Consider the following 27,632-nt stretch of genomic DNA (forward strand, 5'->3'; position numbering starts at 1 on the left):
TTCAATTGTATTAATTTCTCCTTTTATTTTTAGGATATCCGATTTGGTCTTTATCTGAGGGTTTTTAATTTGTTGTTTTTCTAGTTTTTTTAGTTGCATGCCAATTCATTAATCTCCTCTTTCTCTTTTTTGTTAATATGGGCACTGAGTAATATACATTTCCCCCTGAGTACTGCTTTTGCAGTATCCCCAAAATTTTCATATGTTGTTTCTTCATTGTCATTCTTTTCAATGACATCATTAATTGTTTATATGCTTTGTTTTTTAACCAACCCATTTTGTAAGATCAGATTATTTAATTTCCAATTAATTTTTGATTTGCCTCTCAATGTACCTTTACTAATTATAATTTTTATTGCATTATGATCTGAAAAAGTTGCATTTATTCTTCTTTTTTTTGCATTTGTTTGCAATGCTTTTATGCCCTAGTACATGGTCAATCTTTCTGAATTTACCATGTGCTACTGAAAAGAAAGTGCATTCCTTTTTATCCCTATTTATTATTCTCCATGGATCTATTAACTCTTAAGATTTCATTCACATCTCTTCTTTCTTATTTATTTTTTGGTTTGATGTATCTAGATCCAATGGAGGAAGATTGAGATCTCCCACTTGTATAGTTTTTCTATTTCCTCCTTAAGTTCTAGTAGTTTCTCCTTTAAAAATCTGGATGCTATACCATTTGATGCATACATGTTTAGTACTAATAATTCTTCTTTGTGTATACTACCTTTTATCAGAATGTAGTTATCTTCCCTGCCTCTTTTAATCAGATCTATTTTTACTTTGGTTTTGTCAGATAAGATGATTGTGACTCACCTTCTTTTTCTCAGTTGATGCCCAATAAATTCTGCTCTAGTCTCTTACTCTGCCTGCTTCATGTGTGTTTCTTGTAGACAACATATGGTAGGATCTTGGTTTATAATCCACTCTAATATGGGTGAGTTCATTCCATTCACATTCAGAGTTATGATTACCAGTTTTATATTTTCCAACGTTTTGATTTCCTTTTTTAGTCCCGCCCTTTCTTCTTTCTCTATATCCTTCTACACCAGTGTTTTACTTTTAATCAATACTCTTTTTCCCCACCCTTATTTTACTTTCTTTCTTACCCTCTCCCTTCTTATTCCCCTCTTATATTTCTTTAAGGTCTATTAATCTCCCCTTCCCCCAAACCTTTCCCTCCCTTTTGATACTCCCCACCCCACTCCCCCCACTTTGTTATTCCTTCTCATATTCCCTGTAGGGTAAGATAGAATTCTATACCCCAATAGATCTGGCTATTCTTCCCTCTCAGTGATTCCATTGCAAGTAAGGTTTAAGAATTACCTATTATGACTTTCTTCTTCCCCTTCTTATAATAGTATTTCTCCCCCTTCCCCATATGCCTCTTCATTGGTATAATTTATCCTGTTTTTCCTCTTCCTTCAAGTTTCTTTTAGTGTCATCTTCTTCCCCCCCCCTTTTTTTTACATATCATCTAAAATAACTTAGTACCACAACCTCTGCCTATGAATAATTCTTGTCTCCTATGATAATGAAAATAATTTTTAAGAGTTAGAGGTATCATTTTTCCATGTAAAAATATAATTAATTTAACCTTACCGAAGCCCTTAAATTTTTTTCTCCTCTTCCTTGTTTACTGTGAGAAACTGATTACCACAACAGAGAGATTTGCAAGCAGATGCAAGGAATGGAAGCTTGAAGGATTGTCAATCAAGGAGAAAAGGAAAGATTCCAAAGAAGAATCTGGTCAGGAGGGAGGCAGTTAAATAAGCTAGCACCTGAAACTGGTTTTCACTTTTTCCTTTTGAAAATTCTGAGGAAGGAGCTGGCAGTTAGACTGCTCTGGATTCCTGACTATTGACTTCACATTGAAAGATTGGAGTATAGCTCTGAAGATCCTTTTAGTTCATCAATAATATCCCCTTAAAGACAAATAATTTTACTTTCTTATATTGGATTTATAGAAAATTAGGGAGATCCTAATTCCTCTTCTCTCTCCCAATTCCTTAACCTTCCTTCTTTAAAATAAATCCCTTTTAGAAGGTACTATAGTGTGTAATTAGTCTTTTAAAAGCTGCTGTCAACTTAAAAGCTGTTAAGACCAACTGAGAGAGAGGGACAGGAATTGGGGTGGGGGGGGAAGGAGTGAGAACCTTATTTCCTAGTGTCATTGTTCCAGCACTTCTCTTATCCTAGTTGAAGAGCCTCTATTACATTACCTTTCTATGGTTCTTTTGAATTTTGTATTTGGACATCAAATTTTCCATTTGGTTCTGGTCTTTTCTTTAGGAATGCTTGGAAATCTTCTGTTTTGTTAAATGCCCATACTTCCCCCTGAAAGTACATACTCAGTTTTGGTGGGTAGTTGATTTTTGGTTGTAGACCCAATTCTCTTGCCTTTCTGAATATCATATTCCAAGCCTTGTGGTCCTTTAGTGTGGAGGCTGCCCGATCCTGTGTAATCCTGACTGGGGCTCCTTGATAACTGAATTGTTTCTGTTTGCAATATCTTCTCCTTGGCCTGGAAGCTCTTGAATTTGGCTGTTACATTCCTCAGGGTTGTCTTTTGAGTATTTAATTTGGGGGGTGGTGGTCTATGGATTCTTTCAATGTCTATTTTGCCCTCTTGTTCAAGAATATCATGGTAGTTTTTTTGGATAATTTCTTGTATTATCATGCCAAGGTTTTAATTTTGTTCCAGGCTTTCAGGTAGATCAATAATTCTCAAAATGTATCTCCTGGATCTATTTTCCAGTTCAGTTGTCTTTTCAATGAGAAATTTGATGTTTCCTTCTAGTTTTCCATTCTTTTGATTTTGCTTTATTAATTTTTGTTGTCTCATGAGATCATTAGTTTCTGCTTGCCCAATTCTAGTCTTTAAAGACTGATTTAGAACTATGATCTTTTGATTTCCCTTTCTGGTTTGTCCTATCCTGCTTTTCATAGCTTCCAGCAGGTTAATTCTGGTCTACATTTTGTTTATTACTTCATTTTTTGTGCCTCTTTTTATGTCTTGTGTCTTTTAAGCTGTTACTTTTTTAAATATTACTTTCATTTCTTTTCCCCATTTTCTTCTATCTTTCTTATTTGTTTTTTGTATTCCTTTTTGAGTTCCTTTAGAGCTTGTAACCAATTTCAGGTTTTTTTGGAGTGTTTGGGTGTGTTTACATGTCATTCACTTTCTGCTATTGCTTCTGTGGTTTGCTCTTTTTCTCCACAGAAATTATCTGGGGTGAAGAGCTTTTTTTGCTGCTGCTTATTTCTTTTGCCACTAGTGGATTGGGGTTCCTGTATGTTGATTGTTTTCTTAGCTCGTTAGTTTTCTTAGTTAGTCTTACAGGACTTTGCCTTGGTGTAGTATCTTCCCTTTCCAGTCAGAAGCCTGAATGTGGACAGGTAAATCTGTGATTTTTTTTTTTTTGTGTAGATCACTTTAAAGCATTTTGCCCTGAGGCAAAATCTTTCTTTCTAGCCCCTGTTGCCTCAATTGGGGCCAGCCTTGCTTCTGCCTAAGCTCTGTGCTCTGTTGCCCAAATTCTATACTCCTCAGCCTTGGGTCTCAAGTCTTGCTGCCAAGGCCTTGTACTGCCCTCTGTGGTGCCCTCAGCCAGCCCCTGAGGATTTAGAGATTGCCCCAGCCCTTGCTCTTACTCAGGTGGTGTGGGGGGTAGGGTGATCAACTTGTGCTTTGATAAGTGCAGTTTCTCACCCTTATAGTGTTGGAATCCCCAGACACTGCCCACCTTTAAGGCTGTGTCCAGTAGTATAGCCCCTTTAGTTGTCTGATTTTGATTTGTTTTTTTGAGATGTTTTGTAATGATTGGTTGGAAGGAGATTCAAAAGCTTCTTGCTACTATGCTGACATCTTAGCTTTGCCTCTGGATTTTTTTTTTTCAGACAAAAGTTTTATACTTAAGATATATGAGGAATTAACAAACACATGTAAGACAAAAAGCCATTCCTTAACAAATAAGGGGTCAAAGGATGTAAATAGTTTTTAAAACAAGGAATGAAATCTATCAATAATATATGAAAGAATGTTCCAACCCAGAGATGTCAAGCTCCCTGTCCATATAGGTAGTTGCTTGCAAAACTCCCAAGTGTTGTCTGATACATATTAAGATGTAATTGGAAAATATTATAAAATAAATAAAATAAAATGCAACATAACATTGACTTGAAGGTTTCTAAAGTAACATGGTGCCAGTAGAGATCCATTTCTGTATAAATTTATCAACACTGTTCTAAACCACCAATAAAAGAAAAACGAATTAAAACACTTCTGATGTTTTACCTCACATCAGTAAATTGGTTGCCTCTGGATTTTTTGAATCCATGCCATTCATCATTTCTTATGGCTGACTATTCTTCTATTACCTTCATATAATATATGTAGTCACCCTCCAGTTCATTGGCACCTCCCTAGTTTCTAGTTCTTTGCTAAAACAAAAAAGACTTCTATAAATATTTTTTGTTCCTTCTTTCTTTGATTTCTTTGTGGCATATGTTTAGTAGTGGGTATTGCTAGGTTTCATTACTTTGGGTATAGTTCAAATTTACTTTCCAGAATTGCACAACCCCCTCAATAGAACATTAGCGTACCTGTTCTCCCACATCTTCCAAAAATTTTTCTTTTTTCCCCCCCACATTTGCTAATCTTATGGGTATGAGGTGGAATCTTGGAATTGTTTTAATTTGCATTTCCCTTATTATCAGTTTGGAACATATTTTTATATAGTTTTTGATGCCTTGGATTTCTTTCCATATAAACTCAACCTTCATAGCTGAGTTGAAGTATGAATCAGAGAAAGTCTGATTCATACTTAACACAGTGATGAGAGAAGATGCTGAGTCAACAAGTTAGGAGCTAGCTACTAGACTTCTGTGCTGTTAGTTCATTGAAAGATTACCTTGCCTTTTGTATGGGTTCTTGGTATCTTTGTGGGGACGGCAGAACTTGCTTTGTCTTTTGCCCATAATTCCTATTTTGGATGTTTCAGAGGTTAGGGGGTTCAGAAAAGCTGTTTAATCCTCCATCTTGTTAGTCACATGAACTAATCCTTTGAATCTTAATTTTTTATGCCTAAGCTTTGTCTTCTCTCGTATTTTCATCTTTGCTTGTAAAGTTTTTTGAAATTGGGTTGTAATTAACCTTTTTTCCCTGTGTTTTCTGCCAATTGGCCTTCTAGCTTCAGAATTTTACTTCCTACTGATTCTTTGTCTTTAAGATTTTCTCCCACTTTTTTATATTGTTAATTTTTATCATTCTGTCTTGATCCTTTTTTACTAAAAGATAGCTTTCACCAAAAACATCAAACTTTTCTTTACAGACTTGAGATCTAACTTATTTCTTTTAAGGTGAGATTTTTATCTAATAAGCTTTAGCTTTTGCTAGGTTTCATTTCCTGGGTTGTTGTTGAAATCAATTTGTTACTTCCTTCTCTTTGGTATGTTTTAAAATATATATATTTGTTTTGTAGTATTAGTTATTTTTCTCATTGCTTATTTTCCTTCCTTTTACTTTTTTTAAAATGAGATTATTCTTTTTGAGTATTTTATCATGCTCACTCTCCTGTTCCCATTCTCCTCTCTTCCCTTTTCCTTCTTTTCTTCCCCTCTGGGTGTTCCAATTTTTCTATTTATTTGTGGAATATAAGGAAAGTGGGCTTTTCCAGGACCTTTTCCTCTACTATTATTAGGGTCTGAGTGGACCCCAAAGACCCCAAGGAACACATGGAGACAATGCAATCCAAGCAAGGGGAAGTCTTTATTGCTAGCGGGCTAGGGAAGCTCAGTCAAAGAGTTCCAGGGAAGCATGGTCAGTGAGGAGTTTATGTAGGTTAAAGCCAGTCACAGTTGCTTGACAGGAGACAAGGGTACTTTCTGGAACATTCTATGGTTAATGATTTTAGCTATGTTAGCAGACATGAAAGGAGGGAGATGTCAACATACCCAGGGATCCTATAGTTCCTAGGACTTTGCACTGAACATTCTGTTGCCCCAGACATACAGAGTGGGGGTCGGTTGATCAATTACTACATAACACTATCTTGTTGGGAATTACCAATGCTAATTTTTGCTTATTTTTTAAAAATTAATTTTTATGTATTTCAGATTCATTTGTACACAAGAGGCTGTCATCCTGACCAGAGCATTGGCCATCTCTCTGTCCCTGAAACAGAAATCCTCAGATTCCCAGAAAGTAGCAAGCAGGTAAGAGTGGTATTAGTATGTACAAGGCTTTCTTGGACCCAGGAAATTGTTATTTAAAAATTTTTTTGTTGATAAATTTTATGTCATTTTTCCTAATATAGCTTTCCATTTTCCCACTCTCAGAGAACTATCTCTTATAACAAACAATAAAAAAGAGAAAAAAGCCTTTAAATAAAGCAACATATCAAAACCATCAAATATTGTATATATTATTTCAAATCTGTAGTCCACCACTTATTCTAAGAAGTTGGAGGGGAGGCCTTTTTTAATAATTCTTCTTTGGGATCAAGTTGGTTATGATAATTTTGGAGCATTCAGTTCTGATTGTTTTCTTATTTTTTACATTTACATCATAGTCATTGTCTACAATATACTGTTTTCCTGGATTTTGCTTACTTCATTTTGAATCAGGTCATATAATGTTCTTATCCTATATTTATCATTTTTCATAGCATAGTAATATCCCTTTATTCTTCATTTATTATAGTTTCTAGGGACTCCCTGTCACTTCAAGGATCAATATAAAATCCCATTTGGTAGTCAAAGCCCTTCACATCCTGGCCTCCTTTACTTTATTCTCTGCTATGGTATCCTGTAATCCAGTGATACTGGCTTCCTTGTAGTTCCTCATGGAAGATGCTTCATCTTTAGACTCCAGATATTTTCTCTGTCCATTCCTTATGCCTGAATTATTGTCTTTATCTTTGCTTCTTGTCTTCCTTGGGTTTCTTTAAGTACTAGCTAAAATCTCATTGTTTATAAGAAGTCTTTTCACATCCCCTTAATGCTAGGCCTTTCCTCTATTGAACATCTTTAATTTATCCTGTTTTGTTAGGGTGTAGTTGTTTTCTTCTTTTTGCTCTAATTAGACTGAACTTCTTGAGGGCAGGGATTGGCTTGTGTTTTTCTTTGTTTCCCCAGTGCTTAGTTCAGTGCCTGGCACATGGTTAAATGCTTAATAAATGTTTATTTTTTTCCCTGCAGTATATTAATACCTCATCTTTCTTGTTCTTTTTTTCTTCAAAGATATTTTATTTTCCCAATTACATGTGATAACAATTTTCAACATGTTTTCCAAAATTTCAAGATCCAAACTGTCTCCCTCCTTCCTTTCTCTCCCCCTTCTTAGAGATGATAACCAATTTAATATGGATTATGCATGTATAATCATGTAAAATATACTTCCATATTGGCCATTTTAGTAGGAAAAATACTCATTTAACACCAAAATAAACTCAAAATAGAAACATTATTAAACCAATGTGAAAAATAGTATGCTTTGATCTGTATCTGACTCTTAACAGTTTTTTCTCTGGTGGTAGATTGCATTCTTTGTCATAAATACTTCGGAATTGTCCTTGTGTTGCTGAGAGCAGCTAAGTCTTTCACAGTTGATCATTGTACAGTATTCCTGTTACTGTGTACAGTGTTCTTCTGGTTCTGCTTATTTTGCTCTGCATGAGTTCATATAGATCTTCCTAGCTTTTTCTGAAATCATCTTGCATTATTTCTTATAATATAGTAGTATTCCATCACCATCATATGCCACAATTTGTTTAAGTATTCCCAAATTGATGGACATCTCCATAATTTCCAGTTCTATGCCACCACAAAAAGAGCTGCTATAAATATTTTTGTACAAATAGATCCTTTCCCCTTTTTTTATGATCTGTTTGGGATATAGACCTAGTAGTGGTGTAGGATCAAAGGGTATGTTGTAAATAATAAGGATAATGAATGTGATAATAAGGAGGATACTGTTGTATATACTTTGCTAGATATTCACAAAGTATCCATAGTTTCACTCCTTAGGGCTCAGTGCACAAACTGACTTGGAGATCCTTTTTACAAAAATTAGAACTTTTATTTATATAAAAAAGGTTTGAGGATAATAAGGATATGTCAAAGGTTCCTTAACACTAAAGAAAGCTAAATAAATCCAACCCACCACTTTCGTCGCAAAACGAATTTCTTCTTGGTCTCAGGAATTCACCTGAGCTACGCTATGGCTCCTTAACTCTTATTAAAATCCCAAAACAATCTATGATAATCTAACTAAATCCTTATTTATCTCTTTCTTAAAGTTGTCTCCAAATTAATGAAGATAGTGAGCAAAATTGGCTAAGCTCACTAAAGCTGAGTGTGGCTCTAGAGGTTTCCCTCAGAGTCTAAGGCAAACAAGGTCTTCTGGTCTGGCAGGTATAAACAAGTTTTCTTCCTGGTGTTTCTCACAGTGGAGAAAAACTTTCTCTTAACCTGCCACCTCACAAACAGGGAGGGGAGAAGGGAGGGAGAGAGAGGGGGGGGGAGGGAGGGAGAGAGAGAGAGAGAGAGAGAGAGAGAGAGAGAGAGAGAGAGAGAGAGAGAGAGAGAGAGAGAGAGAGAGAGAGAGAGAAGAAGGGAGGGAAGGAGAGAGAGAAAGTGAGGGAGAGAGGGGAAGAGGGGGAGAGGGGGAGGAAAAGCAGCTAATCCTGTAACAACCAAGGATTAACCATCACAGAACTCTTTCTGCCCTTTTCTCTTCAAATTCTAAGCCTTGCACAGCATTCTCAGCCACTCTCCAGCCTGAGACAACCATACAAATTCCTTAGCTTATTGAAATCTTATCAACATATATTTCTTAATTGCATCTCTATAATGTTCTATAGACCTTTGTCCATAGTTCCAAATTGTCTCTCAGATTGGTTTGATTAGTTTGCAACTCCACCAATAATACATTAATGCCCCAATTTTGCCACATCCCCTACAACGTTTATCACTTTCCTTTACTGTCATATTGGACAATTTGATAGGTGTGAGATGGTACTTCAGAATTGTTTTAATTTGCATTTCTCTAATCAAGAGTGATTTAGAACATTTTTTCATCTGATTATTGATAGCTCTAATTTCTTCCTCTGAAAATTCATACCTTTTTACTATTTGCCAATTGGGCAATGATTTATTTTCTTATAAATTTGACTTAGTTCTCTGTAAGTTTGAGAAATTAGACCTTTACAAATTTGCTTTAAAAATCGTAACAACTTTTCAATTTCTTATAATAGAAATTATCTCCCTTATATTTTGTTGTCACTTTAATCTTTTTAAAATTAAGACTTTATTTAGCTGTGGTGATATATTTAGTTCTTTTCTAAAACTTTTATGAGGTGATTGAGATTATAGATACATTTTGATTTATTTTGACATTATGAGAAGTTGACTTAAACATAATGTCTTCAAAACTAATTTCCAGTTTCCTCAGCATTTCTTGTAAAATAGAAAGTTCTTTCCTTAGGTAATGTATGTTTTTCAGGTTTATTAAACACTGAACATTTAGTTCAATTATTCCTAATTATTTCTTGTCTACTCTGTTCAACATTTCAATTTTGAAAATTTTTTTTTATGATTATTACTTTCTTTAGGTTCCCTAAATTTATTTTAAAAATCAGAATATTTTTTATACAAGAATATTACATTTTGAACACTGCTGTGGATGGATGTTGGGGACCTGTGGACTATTGATATTCTATCTCTTCCTGTTTTCTCCCCAGTTAAGAGTGACCATAAAGCAAGGTGTTCACAATAGTTATAGGAGAGGAAAAAATTCTTTTTACCATTAACAGTGAACAAAAATAAAATTCTTTCTGTTGCTGTTTCAAAATTTGTTTGGTTTTGTGTATGTGTGTGTGTTTGTGCCCTGTTTGTAAGGAACTAAAACATATCTGGTGAACAGCAGAGATTTTACCTTATGAAATAATAAGACTATAAATGAAGTAATAAGGTGGTATCCTGGGGGATACTTTGCTTGATGACTACAGAATACCTCAATTTTTCACCTTAAAAGGAGGTTCAATTTGAGGACCTCCTCCACTGGATTCAGTGCACACAAACTGTCTTGGAGAGTATTTTCCTTATAAAGATATATTTATTTATGTTTAAAAATTATTAATATAAGGATTAGAAACACGGAAACCTTCACACTAAAGGGAAAACTAAATATCCACCCACTTTTCTACATTTGCCTCACAGCAGTCTTCTGTTTCTTGAAGCTACTCTGAACTCCTTATCATTTACGAAAAACCCATAAAAATGCTATCTGACTAAAACTAATTAAATTCTTATATAAGAGAATAAATTATTTGTAGTAAAAAGTGTCTCGAAGTAAATGGAGTCAGTTAGCCCAGTGTCTCAGAGGCTAACTGACTAGAGTATAATTCTGAGATGGCTCAGAGGTCAGGCAAGCAGGCCTTTGGTCTTTCTCCTGTGAGTTTTAAAACTACTCTGACTCTACTTAGAAGATTTGATTAAACAATTCCCCATTTTTAACAATGGAGGTACTTGATCAGGAATATATTGAGAACTTTTAAAGTTACTCCACCCTACTCAGACAGTGCCTTAGGGGAAGATAAAGTTGCAAATTCCTGATTGAACAATGAAAAGTCCCTAACTCATACCTTATAGTGAAGCCAAAACCTTAAGCTAGGTGAGACGATCTTGTGGTGATCTTATGGTGGCCATTTTGGCCTAGACCCTTTTCTGCTGCTTGGCTATTCTCTCTCTCTCTCTCTCTCTATCCTTCCCTTAATTCCTTCATTTATATTAATTAAAATCTCCATAAATTCCAGCTGACTTGGGTATTTTCACATTTGGGAATTTCCCATGGCGACCACTTATTTAAATTTTAAAGTCAAAACACTAAACTTTATCTTTACAGTTTGGCCAAAACCTTTATAGTTTTGGCATTTACAATTTTTAACATACACAGTTTTGGCAACCACGTTTTGGCGGTTACACTCCTCTTAACAACAGCTCTCAGCAGATCTGACAATTTCTTCTCCTTGATGTAATTTCACAGTAAGGAAAGTGAAAACCCTTCCAAATGATCCCAGAATTTTCTCTTTCCTGTCAGCAGCAGAGATAGAGTTCCAAAGTTCCAAGCTCATGCCCAGAACTCTCTCTTTTGCCTCAGCCACTCTGTTGTTTCAGAGACACCTTTCTAAAATTCCTTATCTTAACAATACATTAGTAATTTACTTATTTCCTTACAGTTCTTAAAAGCAGAACACCTATATGAAGCAGAGGAATGTTGGCTTTTTAAACAAGTAGAGTAAAAAAATCTAGGACTCCTTCAATTCTTCACTAATGATTTCTATTTTTTAATAGTTTGAGATCTGAAAGTACTATTTCTCCTTCATTTTTCCTTATTTTCATTATCTCCTTTCATAGGCTCTCTTTTTTTATTCCTCCAAGTAAATTTTGTTATTTTGTCAGCTCTGACTACCCCTTGCTCACTTGGTAATAGATCTATATATTAGTTTTATAGTATTTTAATTTTTGTTATAGTCCAGCCATGCAATTTAACATACCTTAGTTATTTAAATTTTATGTATTGGTTCTAAAGCAATAAGGTAATGGCTAGGAAATGGGGGCTAAGTGACTTGCCCAGGTCACACAGCTAGGAAGTGTCTGAGGTTGGATTTGAACCTAGAACCTCCTCCTCTCTCTAGGCCTGGCTCTCAATCCACTAAGCCACCCAGCTACTTCCCTTTATTTCTTTAAGGAACATTTTGTAATTGTATCTATATAGATATTTTTTGGTTGATTCCCAGATATTTTATGAATTTTATTATTTCCTTCCTAGTTTTATTACTATATAGAAGTACTAATCAGCTTTGCAGTTTATTTTGTTAGTTAGTTGTTACTTTCCTGAATGTATTAATTTGAATTTGTTTCTGTTTTTGATTCCCAAGGATTTTCTAAGTTAAGTCATCATTTTATCAATCATCAACTATAGATTTTTTCCCTCTTTACTCATGTTAGTGCCTTTAGCTTTTTTTTAGTGTCTTATTACTGTTGTGGGTAACAACCCTGTCCTAATATAGATCTGTCTTACCTAGTGGGTTATATAGAACATGTGTAATTGCCCTTTTTAGTTATATTCAAATCTGGGAAGACTTGGTGGGCCTAATTTTGGATATTTGTAATAGAAGGACCCTTTCTGCCATCTCATAGCATGTAGAGTTGTTCTCTGTTTTTTTTTTCTTTCTTTCTCTTAAAAAAAAAAAACAACTCATCTTCCATTTTAGAATTAATACTATACATTGGTTCTAAGGCACTAGGAAATCAGGATTAAATGTTTTGCCCAGGATCACACAACTAGGAAGTATCTGAGGCTAGATTTGAACCTCTCGTCTCTGGGCCTGGTTCTCAATCTACCCAGCCACCTGGCTGCCCAACTCCTTGTTTCTTGTACATTGTACAGAGAGACGGATACACTGTGGTTCAGTCGATGTAATGGACTTCTCCATTAGTGTCAATGCAGTGATCCTGAACAATCTGCAGGGATCTAGGAGAAAAAAACACTATCCATAAGCAGAGGACAAACTGTGGAATATAAAAACACCGAGGAAAGGCAACTGCTTAACCACAGGGGTTAAGGGGATATGATTGAGGAGAGTCTCCAAATGAACACCCTAATGCAAATACCAACAACATGGGAATGGTTTTGGATCAAAAACACATGTGATACCCAGCGGAATTGTGTGTCAGCTATGGGAGGGGTGTTTGGAGGGGGAAGAGGAAAAGAAAATGATCTTTGTTTTCAATGAATAATGTTTGAAAATGACCAAATAAAATAATGTTTAAAAGGAAAAAACAAAACAAAACAAAAAATACTGGTTCTTGTGTCTAATCTTATAACACATGTCCTATTGGGCATCCTTAGTGTCTTCTGCCTCATCAGATGTCAAAATGTTATTTCTTTGTCTTACGTTGTTTAATTATAGATTCTTTTCCTTGATCTGGAGGTTATGTTTCCTTTTACCATTAACAAGCCTGCTGATTTATCTGCTTATTTTCTAAGTATTTGTTTTCTTGATATTTTTGGTAACTTCAGGCCTGCCCCACCCCTTTCCCCCCAGTTTTGTCCTATTGTTAATTTTCTAACTCCCTTTCCTTTCATGGACTTTATTCTAGTCTAATATAAGAGTCTCAGCTCCTCCCAAGCTGGTTAACTCAACATTTTACCACCCTTGTTCTCTGCCCCAAGTTACTTTTGGATGCTGATAATAACCCAAGCTTAATAAAATGTGATTTGGCTACTCACATGTCCTGTCCCCATTTCCTATTTTCCTCATTTCTTTGATTCAGTGGCAGAGTGCTACTATCACAGTACAAACTAGTTTTTGCTTGTTTGAGTTTGAGTGTCTGAAACTAATTGGAGTTGGGGACAGGGGGTTCAAAGGTTAGAATTGAGTTCTATGAAGCCTTATTAGACTTATGAAGGTAGACTTATGAAGCCCTGTTGCCCAGAGCATGGTAGGTAGTGGAATAGGACATATTGAGTGAGAGTGAATTAGTTGTTAGGGATCATTGGCTTTTTATGCTATTACTTCAGTGAGTTTTTATGTTGTTTGGGTTCTTGGTACCCTAGATTATTGAGACAGCTGAAATCACTTTCTCTCTGATGCACAATTCCTCTTTTTTTTTTTTTTAAACCCTTACCTTCCATCTTGGAGTCAATACTGTGTATTGGCTCCAAGGCAGAAGAGTGGTAAGGGCTAGGCAATGGGGGTCAAGTGACTTGCCCAGGGTCACACAGCTGGGAAGTGGGGGACAATTCCTCTTTTAGAAAGAGTTGAGACAGGGTTTTAGAATCAGAGAAATTGTTTAGTCCTCCATCTTGTTGGTCATTTGACCAGATGTCTATATTATTTTCTTTTATTTTGCATTTATTTCTGTACATATTATATCCACTCAATAAAAAGTTCCTTTATGGCCAAGCCATCAGCATTTTTCTGAGCACTTAGCATGTGCCAGACATAGTGCTAGGGATTTAAAGAAAGGCAAAAAACAATCTCTTGTTTTCAAGGAGATCATTGTTGAATGTGAGAAATGACATGCCAACACCTTTGGTTAAACAAACTATCTATCTATATCTATATCTATATATGTCTCTATGTCTATATGTCTATATGTCTATATCTATATCTATATCTATATCTATATCTATATATCTATATATGCCTATATGTCTATATGTCTATATGTCTATATCTATATCTATATCTATATCTATATCTATATATACTGGGGTAATCTTAGAGTGAAGGCATGAAGATTAAGGGGCCTTGGAAAGACTTCTTGTCGTGAAGAAAACCAGGAGGTGGAGATGAGGAAGAAGAAAATTCCAGGCATTGGGAGAGCCTGGGAAAATGTCTGGAGTTGGAAGATGGGAAATCTGGTGAGAGAAACAAGCAAGGAGACCAGAGTCACTGTATAACTCAATATTGGACTGGAAAGATGAGAGGGGACAGGGTTATGAAATGCTTTGATTGAGTACCACGCAGTGGATTTTGTATTTGATCCTGGAAGCAATAGGTAACCACTGGCACTTATTGAATAGGGGGATGGCATGATCAGACCCGAGTTTTAGGATAATCATTATGAAAACTGAATGAAAGATGATCTGGAGTGGGCAGAAACAGGGATACAATTCAGCTGATTATTACATTAGTCCAGTTGTGAGGAATCAAGGGCCTGTATCAGGGTGCCAATGTCAGAAAGAGAATGGAGCATTTATTATAGATGTAAAAGTAAACTGTTAGGCTACTAAGGTGGGTAGTGGGTTGGGAGTCTGGGTGATTGAGAGGATGATGGTCTGCTTAGGTGATCCCTGAGTTTTCCCTTTTCTCATTCAGGGCTTCCATTTCTCTTTTAGCTGTTGCAGGAGTTGGAATCAGAAAACTCATGCCTGGAAGCTTTTCTGGAGTGGAAGCATATGGAGTTGGTGTACTGGCAGTGGATGGTAAGTTAATAGCTAGGGGACCTGATGTTGACTTTTTATCTTTTGCTTTTTTTGCCTCATATCTCCTCTTATCCTTATTTGGTACTATTAGCTGCTAAGTCATCAGCACTGTCTTTCTTCTCAAACATTATGCTTCTCTGGAGATTGTGCCAAGAAGGTATGTTAACAAATGACTCCATCTCTCTTTGTTTTATTTATTTTAAACCCTTACCTTCCATCTTGGAGTCAATACTGTGTATTGGCTCCAAGGCAGAAGAGTGGTAAGGGCTAGGCAATGGGGGTCAAGTGACTTGCCCAGGATCACACAGCTGGGAAGTGTCTGAGGCCAGATTTGAACCTAGGACCTCCTGTCTCTAGGCCTGGCTCTCAATCCACTGAGCTACCCAGCTGCCCCATCCATCTCTCTTTAAAGAAAGTGCCTATACTACTGAAATTGCATCCCCTCTCTGGTGCAAGCCAATCTGGAAGTCTAGATTTGTTAATAGTCTGAGTTCTGTTTCTGATTTCTCAATATAGACATGTGGGAAGGGAACTCCTCCCCCCATTATGCTGCTTTGTTTTGATGTAATCAATCAGTGACTTGGAGGTCATTTACCATTGAGATGTGCAGGGATAGACTGGTCCTGAGAGAAAGGAAGTTGAAACCAATGTGATAGTATATTGATCCCACAGGCACTGCCCCCCCTGGGTGGTACCAGACACATTAAGGAACTATGACTGGTTCCTGAGATGTGACATGGGAGAGCCAGTGGGTGGAGAAAACTACTTATAAGATGAGACCAAAGGACTACTCTTGCTCTCTGGTGCTCTTCTGGCAGGAAATTGCTACCTGGAGGAACCTCTGTTGTTGGTGAACTTCAATCCATCAAATGACATATAGGGTACTAAACTAATCAACATTTTCCTACATTTTCCTTTCTTTTCTATCATCACTGATGTAATAAAACTACTAACAACCTCATAATTTAATTTCAATTATTATGGGCATTTTCTAGTAAGTAAAATTTCAAACAACTTCATTTTTCATCCTCAAGTAGATATCATCTTCAAATTGCATATTGTTCCTTAAACTGTGTCAATTGATGATAACAATTTGATTTTTTGTTTTTCTGGCTTCAAGAATAAAATATAAGTATATTATCAGCCTTAGAAGAACCAGAAATATCATCAATATTATTAATTTTTTATTGTATTTAGGTACTTAACTGGGTGAAATAATAATATTCATTAAAATATACTTCTAGGATTTGGGATAATTGTAGTCAGAACCAAAATTCCTCTAAGAATTTTTTTTGGGGGGGAGTTATGACTTTTAGGTAGTTCAATAATTCTTAAAGTCAGGTTTTTTTAATGAGATATTTCATATTTCTACTTTTTCTTTTGATTTTGTTTTATTGTTTCTTGATGTCTTGAGAATTCATTAGCTTTGATTTGCCCAATTCTAATTTTTAAAGACTGAATTTCTTCCATGACCTTTTGATCCTCCTTTTCTATTTGGTCTTTTCTATTTTTTATGGCACTCTTTTCTCCATTGGATTTTTTTGCCTCTTTTTCTAGCAGACCAATTCTGTTTTGAAAGAAATTTTTTTCTTCATTGCATTTTTGTGCCTTTTTCCCCAGTTGACCAATTTTGCTTTTTAAGCTTTTATTTTTGTTTTGTATTACTTTCAATTCTTTCCCCCATTCTTCTTCAATCTGTCTTATTTGATTTTGAATTCTTTTTTTTTTTTTTAGTTTTGCATGTGGTTGCTTGGATCTCATTACCCTCAGTTGGGTCTGTTCTTTGCTTTTTGTTTTCATCGATATTTTTGAGGGTTAAGTGTTTCTTCTGCTGTTTGCTCATTTTTTCAGGCCTTTTTTTTTGCCTGTGGACTGGGAATTCTGAAAGCTGCTTGCTGATTCTGTCTTCTGCCAGCTCACAGGGTTAGGCACTGTGAGCTATTTTGCCCTGGGGCTAAGTCTTCACTGCATCAGCAGAGGCTTGAAAGGGCCCAGTACTATGGACTTTCACATCTCATTGTGGGATGGTGCCAGGGCTTGTGACTTCAAGGGGGTGGGCCTGATGTGCTCTTTTGTTGGTGTGACCTGGGTCCTGGGATCTCGAAGTTGGCTTGTGTCCAGGTTTTGGATTCTGACTCAGTAGGTGGGGGTGGTGGTTGGTCAGCACTCCTGTGTGCAGTTTTTCTTCCAGTTCCTCCTTATCCTGTGAAAATCAACTCTCTACATACATTTCAACTTGCGTTCCACTGGAGAGCCTTGCTGTTGGATTTTGATTCATGCCATTTTGAAGTGCTTTTTAAAGATTAGTTTGGAAGGAGAATCAATGTGGTTTTGACTTTTGCTGTTACTAAGTCTCCATCTTGGCTCCTCCTTTCCCTAAGAATTTTGTAGAACAAGATCTAATCATTTAAAACCTACATTTCCAGAAGTAGAATTCTTCTTAAGATATCAAAATGGTTCTGTGAGATACAGTGATTATTTAGTATGTATTAAGTATTTCTGATGTCCAGTGTCCTAGGAGATAAACAGATAGAGATGAAAGAAAACCCAGTATGTGTGGGCTTCAGCAGTATTGTTAGGATTAATCAGTAGGTATTGCTTAAGTGGTTAGAAATCATCAAACGCAAATTTTCCCTGGATCTTGGATAGTGTTTTATTTTTCCTTCTGGGAAAATAAAAAAGAGACATTTTGAATCAAGGATTCTGAGGGAATCTTGGTAGGTTATCATGAGAGACATCTAAATCTGCTACCTATCAATCTCTTTTCTATACTTTTAAGCTGTTATCTAATTTGGGTTTGATAGTTGATGGCCCTAAAGATGGAAGGAACTGAAATTGACCTTTGGTGTCATCATTTGCTTGGATAAAGGCATAGATGAAATTTGCAGATGACACAAAGCTAGGAACAATTGCTAAGAAGTTGGATGACAGAAACTAAAAAGGTTTTAACAGTCTAGAATGATAGACCAAATCTAGTAAGATAAAATTTTAGACTGATAAGTATGAAGACATACATATGAATTAAAAAAAAAAACACCAAAATTTTTGAAGGTACAGGCTGGTAGAAGTGTGGCTAATCACTGCAAACTCAGTGAGTGTGGAAGTCCCCAAAGCTGCTATTATAATTTTCAGAACAATGGAGGTAGAAATCCTATTATATTCTCTTGTCAGTTCACATCAAGCGTACTCTATCCAACTCTTGAAAGTTTCATTTTGGAAGAACATTCCAATCATCCGAATGTGTTTAAGAAGGTATTGGAATGGTGAGGGAATTGGAGACTTGAAGGAACTGTGGATGTTAAAACTGGAGCAGAGATGTGAATGGGAGATTTCTTGGTGATAGCAGTCACATGGGCAAAAAAAATCAAATTTATTCAGCTTAGTTTCATAAAACAGAACTGGTATTGTTGTTACTGTAGATTAAAGTTTAGGGGAGACTTAGGCAGGTAGAAATTAGTTTCTCTCTGCAAGGAGTATTATATTTTTTAGAGGTTTATTAAGGATTAAGGATTAAAGAAAATACAGGATAAGGAAAACGTGCCTAGGCCAGAGGCTTAGACAAGACCTCACCTACATTATGGAAAGAGCCGCATCTGCTCCAAAACAGAAGTCCAAAAAGAGACCCAAAAACCTTTGCCACCAGGGTAAATACCTTCTCAATCTCGGCCCACCTGAGAATTTCCGTGAGATTACAAAGCATTTTGGGGAAGTGGAGCAAAGGCTTGTGGGGATTGTAGTCCTGTATTCGAGTCTATTTTTTACATTACAGACATATATTTAACTTCATATAATGGAAAATGCAAAATTTTGAGCTATCAGAAAACATCATAATACTTTGAAAGGCAGTAGTAGGTTCTCCCTCATTTGAAGTGTTTGAGATCACTAAATAACCACTCCTCAGGATATCATAAGAGGATTTTGGTCAGGTATGTATAGAACGAGTGAAGAGGATTTGGTTCAAGTCCTTTCTCTGACACGTAATGGTTTTTTGACCCTGGAAAATTTTCCCAGCTTCTTAATTCTTTAAGCATCTCTCTATAGGTTGTAGAATAGTTGCTGATCAGCATTAGTCAAGGGTATTTCCCACTGACTACTACTTATACTAATTAAATTATAGATTCAAGTTAAAAAAAATAGATTGAATTACATAACCTCTGAGATCCCTTCAATTCAACAAATATTAAGTGCCTATTATATACAAGGCACTGTGCTGGGGATACAAAAATTTAGAATTGAAAGTTTTTACCTTTTAAAGAATTTATATTGTACTTGGAGAATGGGATATGTACATAAATAATCTATATATCATATATACAAAATAATACAAAGTAATAAAAAACTTATTTTCATTTTTAAAAATTCAATTTTATTTTCAGTTCTGAATTATCCCCCTTCTTCTTTCCCCTTCTTCACTCACTGAGAAGGCAAGAAAAGGAACAAGGGGTGACTGATAGTCTTAGAAACTAAAGAGAGAACAATTAAAATAAAAATTGATATGAAAGGGATTTAGCTGTTATGAGAAATTTAGAGAATCAAGATAAGAGAGAGAAGTTTCAGCCATATGGTATGTAAGGAATTGAGTAATTTATAGAAGATAAAGTGATTTGAGATTATAAGAATCTGGGAGGATCTGAGATTGGATCTGTTCTAATATAGCTTCTGGAACAGGAGGCTCAGAGATCTTGAATCTAAGAAGTAGAAGTTACCTCAGAGGCCATCTAGATGGCTGCTATACCTGACCATGAAGAACCCTCCTTTATTTTTGTTTTTTTCTTTGTTTCTTTTCTCAATTACACGTAGAAACAAATTTTGACAATTGTTTTTTGATATTTTAGATTTTGAGTTTTCTTCCTCCCTCCTTTCTCCTACCTCTAGGAGGCAATAGTCTAATATGGGTTCTATTTTTACTTTCATGTAATATACATTTCCAAAATTCTTATGTCATGATAGAAGTCACATATCACATATACAATAGAAATCTCATGTAGGAAATATAATGGAAGATGGCATGCTTTGATTGGCACTTGGACACCAACATTTCTTTCTTTGCCTGGGGATAGCATTTTTATCATGAGTTCCTTGTTGTTGTCTTTAGAGCCTTTGCGATGATGTTTTGGGTCCTTCACAGTTGATCATTGTGTATGTGGGATATGAATTTGAGCAAAGAATGTTCCACTTATAAAATAAACTGGAGTCAGAAAGCAGGCATGAAAAAGAAGCAGTTTTTATTCCTTTCATGAAAGTAGACACTCCTCTAGCTCTTCAGGAATGCAAATTAGTTAAATTCAAAAGATCAGTAATCAATTCAGAGGTCCCTAATTGCAAAAACTACCCCTCCTCTTCCTCTTGTTACAACTTCAGATTTGAAGTTTGTAACTTCATAGTCTATAAACATGAATTTCTAAGTTCAGTGGAAATAAGATAAAATACATCAAAGAAGAGTTGCATCCTCTAGTGCTTTCATGGGATAAAGAAGTAACTGAATTGTAAATCGCCCTTGAATTGGAACCTTTTGTTCTGCTATCAATTACCTTGTCCTAGACTTGTTCTGGGACTGTTTACATCTGTGATGTTGAACTTAGGGCATGGGTGCCAAATATGGCACACCGAGATCTCCTCTGTGAGTACCCACATCCTTGCCTGCCAGAGTTAGTTACTAGAAAGGCAGAGAGACTTTGGAGGAACTGCTCCATTCCCCCTCTCCATCATACCTCCCCTCCCCTCTGCCCAGCAGCCCAGTGGGAGTGCTTATTCCCTTCCATAGGGAGAGCACCTGGGCCACTCCCCTCCTTTTCTCCCTCTTTTGTCTGGGTGGGGAGAGTGGAGGGGGAGGGGAGCATGGCATGCAGTGTCTCACCACCACTGGTTTAGATAAACCAACCAAAAGGTCCTTGTGACTTAAAACAGTATGGTGATCTTGACTTTAATTGAAACAAGTCAAATGCTTTCTCTGAGAAAGACATAAAACTTACTTCACACATTATATTTTTGTTCCTGTATACATTATTCTGATTCAGCTCATTTTATTTTGTTTTAGTTCATGTGTCTTTCCAGTTTTTTCTGAACTTATCCTGTTCATCATTCCTTATGGTTCCTATATTCCATTACAACCATATGCCATAACTTGTTCATTCATTCCCCAAGTAATGGGGAATTCCCTTCAGTTTCTAGTTCTTTGCCACTATAAAAATAATTGTTAAAAATATTTTGATACAGGTAGGTCCTTTCCCCTTATCTCTAATCTTTTTGCTATATAGACCCAATTGTTGGGTCAAAGAATAGTTTTTTTTTGAGTTTTGAGTTTTGAGTTTTGAGACCCTTTGATCCTGGTTCCATATTGCTCTCCAGAATGGATATATCACTTCACAGTTCACAACAATGCATTAATGTCCCAATTTTCCCAAATCCCCTCTAACATTTTTGTTTTTGGTTATGTTAGCCAATCTGATAGGTATAACATGATATCTCAAGAGTTATTTTAACTTGCATTTCTATAATCATTAGTGCTTTGGAGCATTTTTTTTCCCATTTGACCATGGATAGTTTTAATTTCTTCCTCTAGATCTGTCTGTTTTTGTCTTTGATCATTTTTCAATTGGGGAATGCTTTATATTCTTATAAATTTAACTTAGTTCTCTATATATTTGAGAAATGAGTCTTTTGTCAGATTCTTGCTGTAAGATTTTTTTCTTGTTGTTTCCCTTCTTGTTTGCATTGCTTTTATATAATATGGCTAAGCCTCCTTCTTCAATATTTTTTTCATTAATTCTCTCGATATTCTTGGCCATTTATTTTCCAAAGATGAACTTTGTTGTTATTTTTTCTAATTCAATGAAATAAATTTTGGATAGTTTAGTTGCTGTGGCACTGAATAGGTAAAATAATTTTGTGAGGAGTCATTTTCACTATGTTGGCTCAGCTTATCAATGAGGAATGTTTTTCTAATTATTTAGGTCTAAGGTTATTTGTTTGAAGAATGTTTTGAAATTGTGTTCATATAATTGCTGGCTTTGTTTTGGTAAGTTTTACCCACAGGTATTTTATATTGTTTAAAGTTATTTTGTTTTATTGTTTCTTGATGTCTCATGAAATCATTAGCTTCTAGTTGCCCAATTCTAATTTTTACGAAATGATTTTCTTTTGTCAGCTTTTGAGTCTCCTTTTTCATTTGGCACATTTTTTCTTGTATTACTTTCATTTCTCTTCCCCATTTTTCCTCGGCTTCTCTTAATTGGTTTTTGAAATCCTTTTTGAGCTCTTCCAGAATCTGAGTCCAATTCATATTTTGATTTGAGGCTTTTGTGTGTGTTTGCTTTGTTTTAAATGGCCCCTTCTGTGTCAATGCCTTGCTTTTTGTCACCATACATTTTTTCTATGGTTAGGGTTTTTTTTTTAAGTTGTTTATTTTCCCAGCCAATTTCTTTACTTTTACTTTTATGTTAAACATAGGCTTTGTTCTCTTGGAGGATAGGACATTTGCTTAAATTTTACTTCTTCCTTGATGCTACCTTTAGCCTTATTTTTACTAGTTTTACTTCTTCCAAGATGATCTGATGGCCTCTGGGCTGGGAGCTCTGAGAGCCACCTCCCACTGCTGATTTAATCACCATGCCTTCCTGCCCCCTAGACTGATGATGGTTCAAATTCTAGCCTCAGGCTTGGGTGTAGCTTTTGGTCTCACTCTGGGCTTTATCTGGTCAGGCACTGACTGCAGACTGCCCTGGGGGTGGGGTGGGGGGTAGGGATGGAGTCTCTACCTTGAGCTTTGGCAAGGACCAACCAGGCTTCCATAATCCAGCACCCTGGGGGCTGCCTCTGCCAGAGATCAGGGGCCCAGCTCTAGGTCTACCAACTGTCTCAAACTGGGATCAAGTCCACAAGCCCAGACTTGGGCCTAGTCTTGTGTTGGGCTCACATAGATTAGGTTGCTTAGCACAGACTGCCCTGGGCTGGAAATCCAAATCTCACCACAGGTTTGCTTAGAACTTTAAAGGTTGTGTTGGATTGGACTGCTGTTGGCCCAGGCAGAGTCTCAAGGTCTGGATGTTGTCTTGGGCCCAGGTTCAGAACTTGGAACAGTAGATGTTGGGTAGGGGTGGGGCTTGCTTGCTCTTTCCTCCTTGCTGTAGCTTCCTGCTGGCTGTGCTCCCCTCTCACTCCAATGCCCCAGATGTTCTCTGCCTTCCTTTCAAGCTTCATGAAAGTTGCTTCACTCTATCTCCTTGTGGTTCTTTCACTCCTGTGTTCATTTTGTGGCATTACTTTAAAATTGGTTGGAGAGTGTTTTCATGGTGGTTTTGAGTTTCCCTGCTCATACTCTGCCATCTTGACTGCCTCTTTCAGGTTTATTTTTTATTATTATTTTTTGTCAATACATTTTTATTTTATTTTTTTTAATAGTAGGATGACTTTTTTTTTATTTTTTATTTTTTTCCTTAAATTTTATTTGGTCAATTTCAAACATTATTTCTTGGATAAAAAAATTATTTTCTTTTCCTCCCTTCCCTCCCGCCACCCCTCCCTTAGCTGACACGCAATTCCACTGGGTATCACATATGTCCTTGATCTGAACCCATTTCCATGTTGTTGGTATTTGCACTGGGATGTTCATTTAGAGTCTATATCCCCAATCATATCCCCTCGGCCCCTGTAGTCAACCAGTTGCCTTATCTCGGTGTTTTTAATCCCACAGTATTTCCTCTGCATGTGGATAGTGTTTTTTCTCATAGATCCCTGCAGATTGTTCAGGGACATTGCACTGACACTAATGGCGAGGTCCATTACATTCAATTGTACCACAGTGTATCAGTCTCTGTGCATAATGTTTTCCTGGTTCTGCTACTCTCACACTGCATCAATTCCTGGAGGTTGTTCCAGTTCCCATGGAATTCTTCCTCCACTTTATTATTCCTTTGAGCACAATAGTATTCCATCACCAACATATACCACAATTTGCTCAGCCATTCCCCAATTGAAGGGCATCCACTCATTTTCCAGTTTTTTGCCACCACAAAGAGCGCAGCTATAAATATTCTTGTACAAGTCTTTTTCCTTATTATCTCTTTGGTGTACAAACCCAGCAATGCTATAGCTGGGTCAAAAGGTAGACAGTCTTTTATCGCCCTTTGGGCATAGTTCTAGATTGCCCTCCAGAATGGTTGGATCAATTCACAACTCCCCCAGCGATGAATTAATTTCTCAGCTTTGCCACATCCCCTCCAGCACTCACTACTTTCTGTTGCTGTCATGTTAGCCAGTCTGCTAGGTGTGAGGTGATACCTCAGAGTTGTTTTGATTTGTATCTCTCTGATTATAAGAGATTTTGAACACTTTTTCATGTGCTTGTTAATAGTTTTGATTTCTTTAACTGAAAACTGCCTATTCATGTCCCTTGCCCATTTATCAATTGAAGAATGGCTTGATTTTTTTGGTACAATTGATTTAGCTCTTTGTAAATTTGAGTAATTAAACTTTGTTAGAGGTTTTTGTTATGAAGATTGTTTCCCAGTGTGAACCTTAAAAATTCTCAGACCCTACTTCAGAACACTTGGTTAAGACCATTCTCCACTTTAGACAATGAAGGGAATTAGTCAGGATTGTGAGAACTCTACTCCACCCCTACTTAAGCATACTTTAGGGGAAGAAACTCCTTGCTGAACAATGAAAAATACTTAAACCCATACTTATAGTAAGGCAAAAGTTCTTAAGCTGTGCCTATTTTTAGATCTAATAAAAAGGGTGCTAAGTACCTATAAAGGTCAGGCAACTTGTGAATTTATAAGGAGCAAAGAGGTGAGAACTTACTCAGAGATCTTAATCTACTCAGGTGTGAATTAAGAATGGTCTGTCCTATGGAAAACGTCTACTGTGATTGGTAGATGTGAGAACTTAGGGGAGGTGACATTGGAGAAAATTCCCTTTAAAAAGAGATGAAAAGCTGAGAGAAGGGGCTGTCTCAGAAGAACTCTCTCTGGAGATTCAGCTGGGAAAAGCTGAATTAGAGAAGGCAGCTGGTGTCTCTCTGAATACTAGAATCTTGCTTGGACAAATCTTGTGGTGAGTGGATAAAAGACTGACTGATCTCTCTCTTAGGGTTTTCAGCCTAGGCTGGCTCATGCTGGCCTAGGCTGGTCTAGCCCTTTTTCTCATTATTTCCTCTCTGTCTCTCTGTCTCTCTGTCTCTCTTTCATTAATTCCTCATTTGTATTAATTAAAATCTCTATAAAACCCAGCTGACTTGGGTATATTTAATATTTGGGAATTTTTCCCTGGCGACCACTTTATATTTGATTTAAAACAAGACACTGTCTTGAAACCATATTTTCTGCGGTCACAATTTAAGCCAACCACTCTTTTATCTGTAACAGTTTATGACTCCCACTATTTTAATCACTACACTATTTAAGATTTTTGTATCTATATTCATCAAGGAGATTGGTCTATAGTTTTCTTTCTCTGTTTTTGACCTGCCTGGCTTTGGGATCAGTACCATATTTGTGTCGTAAAATGAATTTGGTAGAACTCCTTTGCTTATTCTGTCATATAGTTTGTATAATATTGGAATTAGTTGTTCTTTGAATGTTTGATAGAATTCATTTGTGAATCCATCTGGAGCTGGGGATTTTTTCTTAGGGAGTTCTTTGATAGCTTGCTCAATTTCTTTTTCTGATATGGGGTTGTTTAGGTAATCGTATTTCTTTTTCTGTTAGTCTAGTCAATTTATATTTTTGTAAGTATTCATCCATATCACCTAGATTGCCATATTTGTTGCCATATAATTGGGAAAAATAGTTTTTAATGATTACCCTAATTTCCTCTTCATTAGAGGTGAGGTCTCCCTTTTCATCTTGGATACTGCCAATTTGATTTTATTCTTTCCTTTTTTTAGTTAGAGGTATCAGTACTTCGTCTATTTTATTTGTTTTTTCAAAGTACCAGCTTCTAGTCTTATTTATTAAATCAATAGTTCTTTGACTTTCAATTTTATTAATTTCTCCATTGATTTTTAGGATCTCTAGTCTTCATTTGAGGATTTTTAATTTGTTCACTTTCTAGCTTTTTAATTTGCATGACCAATTCATTGACCTCTGCCCTCCCTAATTTGTTAATATATGAACTCAAGGATATAAATTTCCCTCTGAGTACTCATTAGAATGTGTTTTGCACCCCTTCACAGGTTTTGAACTAGGCAAAGCTATTTCCTGGCTTCAGATGGTATGCCCCTTTTTACCACTCACTACAACTGTAGAATACTTTTGTTCCTTTATGATTTTTTGCATTGTTTCCAATTCAGGGGTATTTTTGTCCTTAGTTCACAACGGTCATAATATTTTGTTTTGGCATTGTTTAGTAGTTGTTTACTCTGTAGGTATTATTATTACCCCTGTATTGATTGTAATTGTTGTTATAACTTGATCTCTCATTTCTGTGTCTGTATTGTGATTTTTGAGGACAGAATCTGACAATGTGTCCCAGTCTATTGCACAAAAAGCATTTCTTTGGAGTCACTTAACCACTTTGTTGGTATTGGGGTCTAGGTGGATTGAATGTTCTTATTGTGGCTAAATTTTTTTGTTTCCTTTGCCTCATCCAATTTCTGCTTTACGTTTCTCATCTGATCATCTTTCTCTTTCTGTTGTTCTGATTTTGCTTCACGCAAATAAGTAGCAGAGTCCCTTAGTTCTTGTAAAGTCCTGGAATCATATGTAGGGCAGAAATTCTTAAAGAAATTTTTGATGGTGTTGCAACATTCCCTCAGAAAATGCCTCTTAACATGTTGTGCTATTTGTTCGCTATCTTGAGGGATCCTTTATATGGATTCTGCACTTTCTAAGAGCCTGTCAAAATAGATGGAAGGAATGCTTTTTGGATTCTTGATGAATCCTCTCAAAATTTCCCCATCCATTTGGATGGACACAGAATGATTTAAAGCCTGTAGGAGGTCTTCTCTAGCTTTTTTCAGGTAAGATAAATTTTGGGGATTAGAAAACTCAATGTCCCCCAAATATTCTGGCCAGGTGGTAAGTTTTGATCTTCTCTGATCTTCCTTATAAATTGGTCTTGTTCATGTGGGTAAATAATTTCTGTAAATGTATTTTGGTATCTGCAAAATTCAGTTAATAAAGCCTACAATTATGTTTTAGATCCTTTACACAATGAAATGGATTGCTACAGAATCTAGGTATTCTTTTCTTAAATGCTTCTAAGTCCATTGCTGAGAAGGGTTGGTGGATTTTTATATGGACCACCCCTAAGTCTGCATTTAATTTTGAATAATCTTGCAAAGGAAGAATATTTTGTACCCTTCAGCACCCTGAATATGTGTAGGTTCAGTGCATGTTTCTTTGTCTGCAGAGACCAATGGTTAGAGTAGATGTGGTGTCATTTCCCCTGTCACAGTCCTTATCAGTGCCCTTAGTGCCCTAGTGCCCTAGTGGTGTCATTGCCCATTCCCATCTTGTCAATTTTGGTTATCAGCCCCTGATATAATTCATTCATGGTGGCCATTTGATTGAGAAACATTACTAATGTAGGGTCATTGTTGCTATATTTGCCCGAAATCAGTTTGATCCCTTTTCTCAAGGTATTAAAGATTTGACATACCATCATTGTTGTTCCATATATGGCTGGG

General features: G+C 36.2%; 1 protein-coding gene across 3 annotated transcripts in view; it reads left to right on the forward strand.

The window, feature by feature from the left end:
- The window catches only part of TEDC1 (tubulin epsilon and delta complex 1), a 109,403-nt gene that overhangs the window by 23,397 nt on the left and 58,374 nt on the right, over positions 1 to 27,632 (forward strand). For all 3 annotated transcript variants that reach the window (XM_007473335.3, XM_007473336.3, XM_056811081.1), the window contains 2 exons: positions 6,121 to 6,219; positions 14,915 to 15,001. In XM_007473335.3, coding sequence (XP_007473397.1) covers positions 6,121 to 6,219; positions 14,915 to 15,001 — 186 coding nt within the window. The remainder of the gene's footprint in view (positions 1 to 6,120; positions 6,220 to 14,914; positions 15,002 to 27,632) is intronic.

This window comes from Monodelphis domestica, chromosome 1 (assembly GCF_027887165.1).
Source record: "Monodelphis domestica isolate mMonDom1 chromosome 1, mMonDom1.pri, whole genome shotgun sequence".
Taxonomy (NCBI): Eukaryota; Metazoa; Chordata; class Mammalia; order Didelphimorphia; family Didelphidae; genus Monodelphis; species Monodelphis domestica.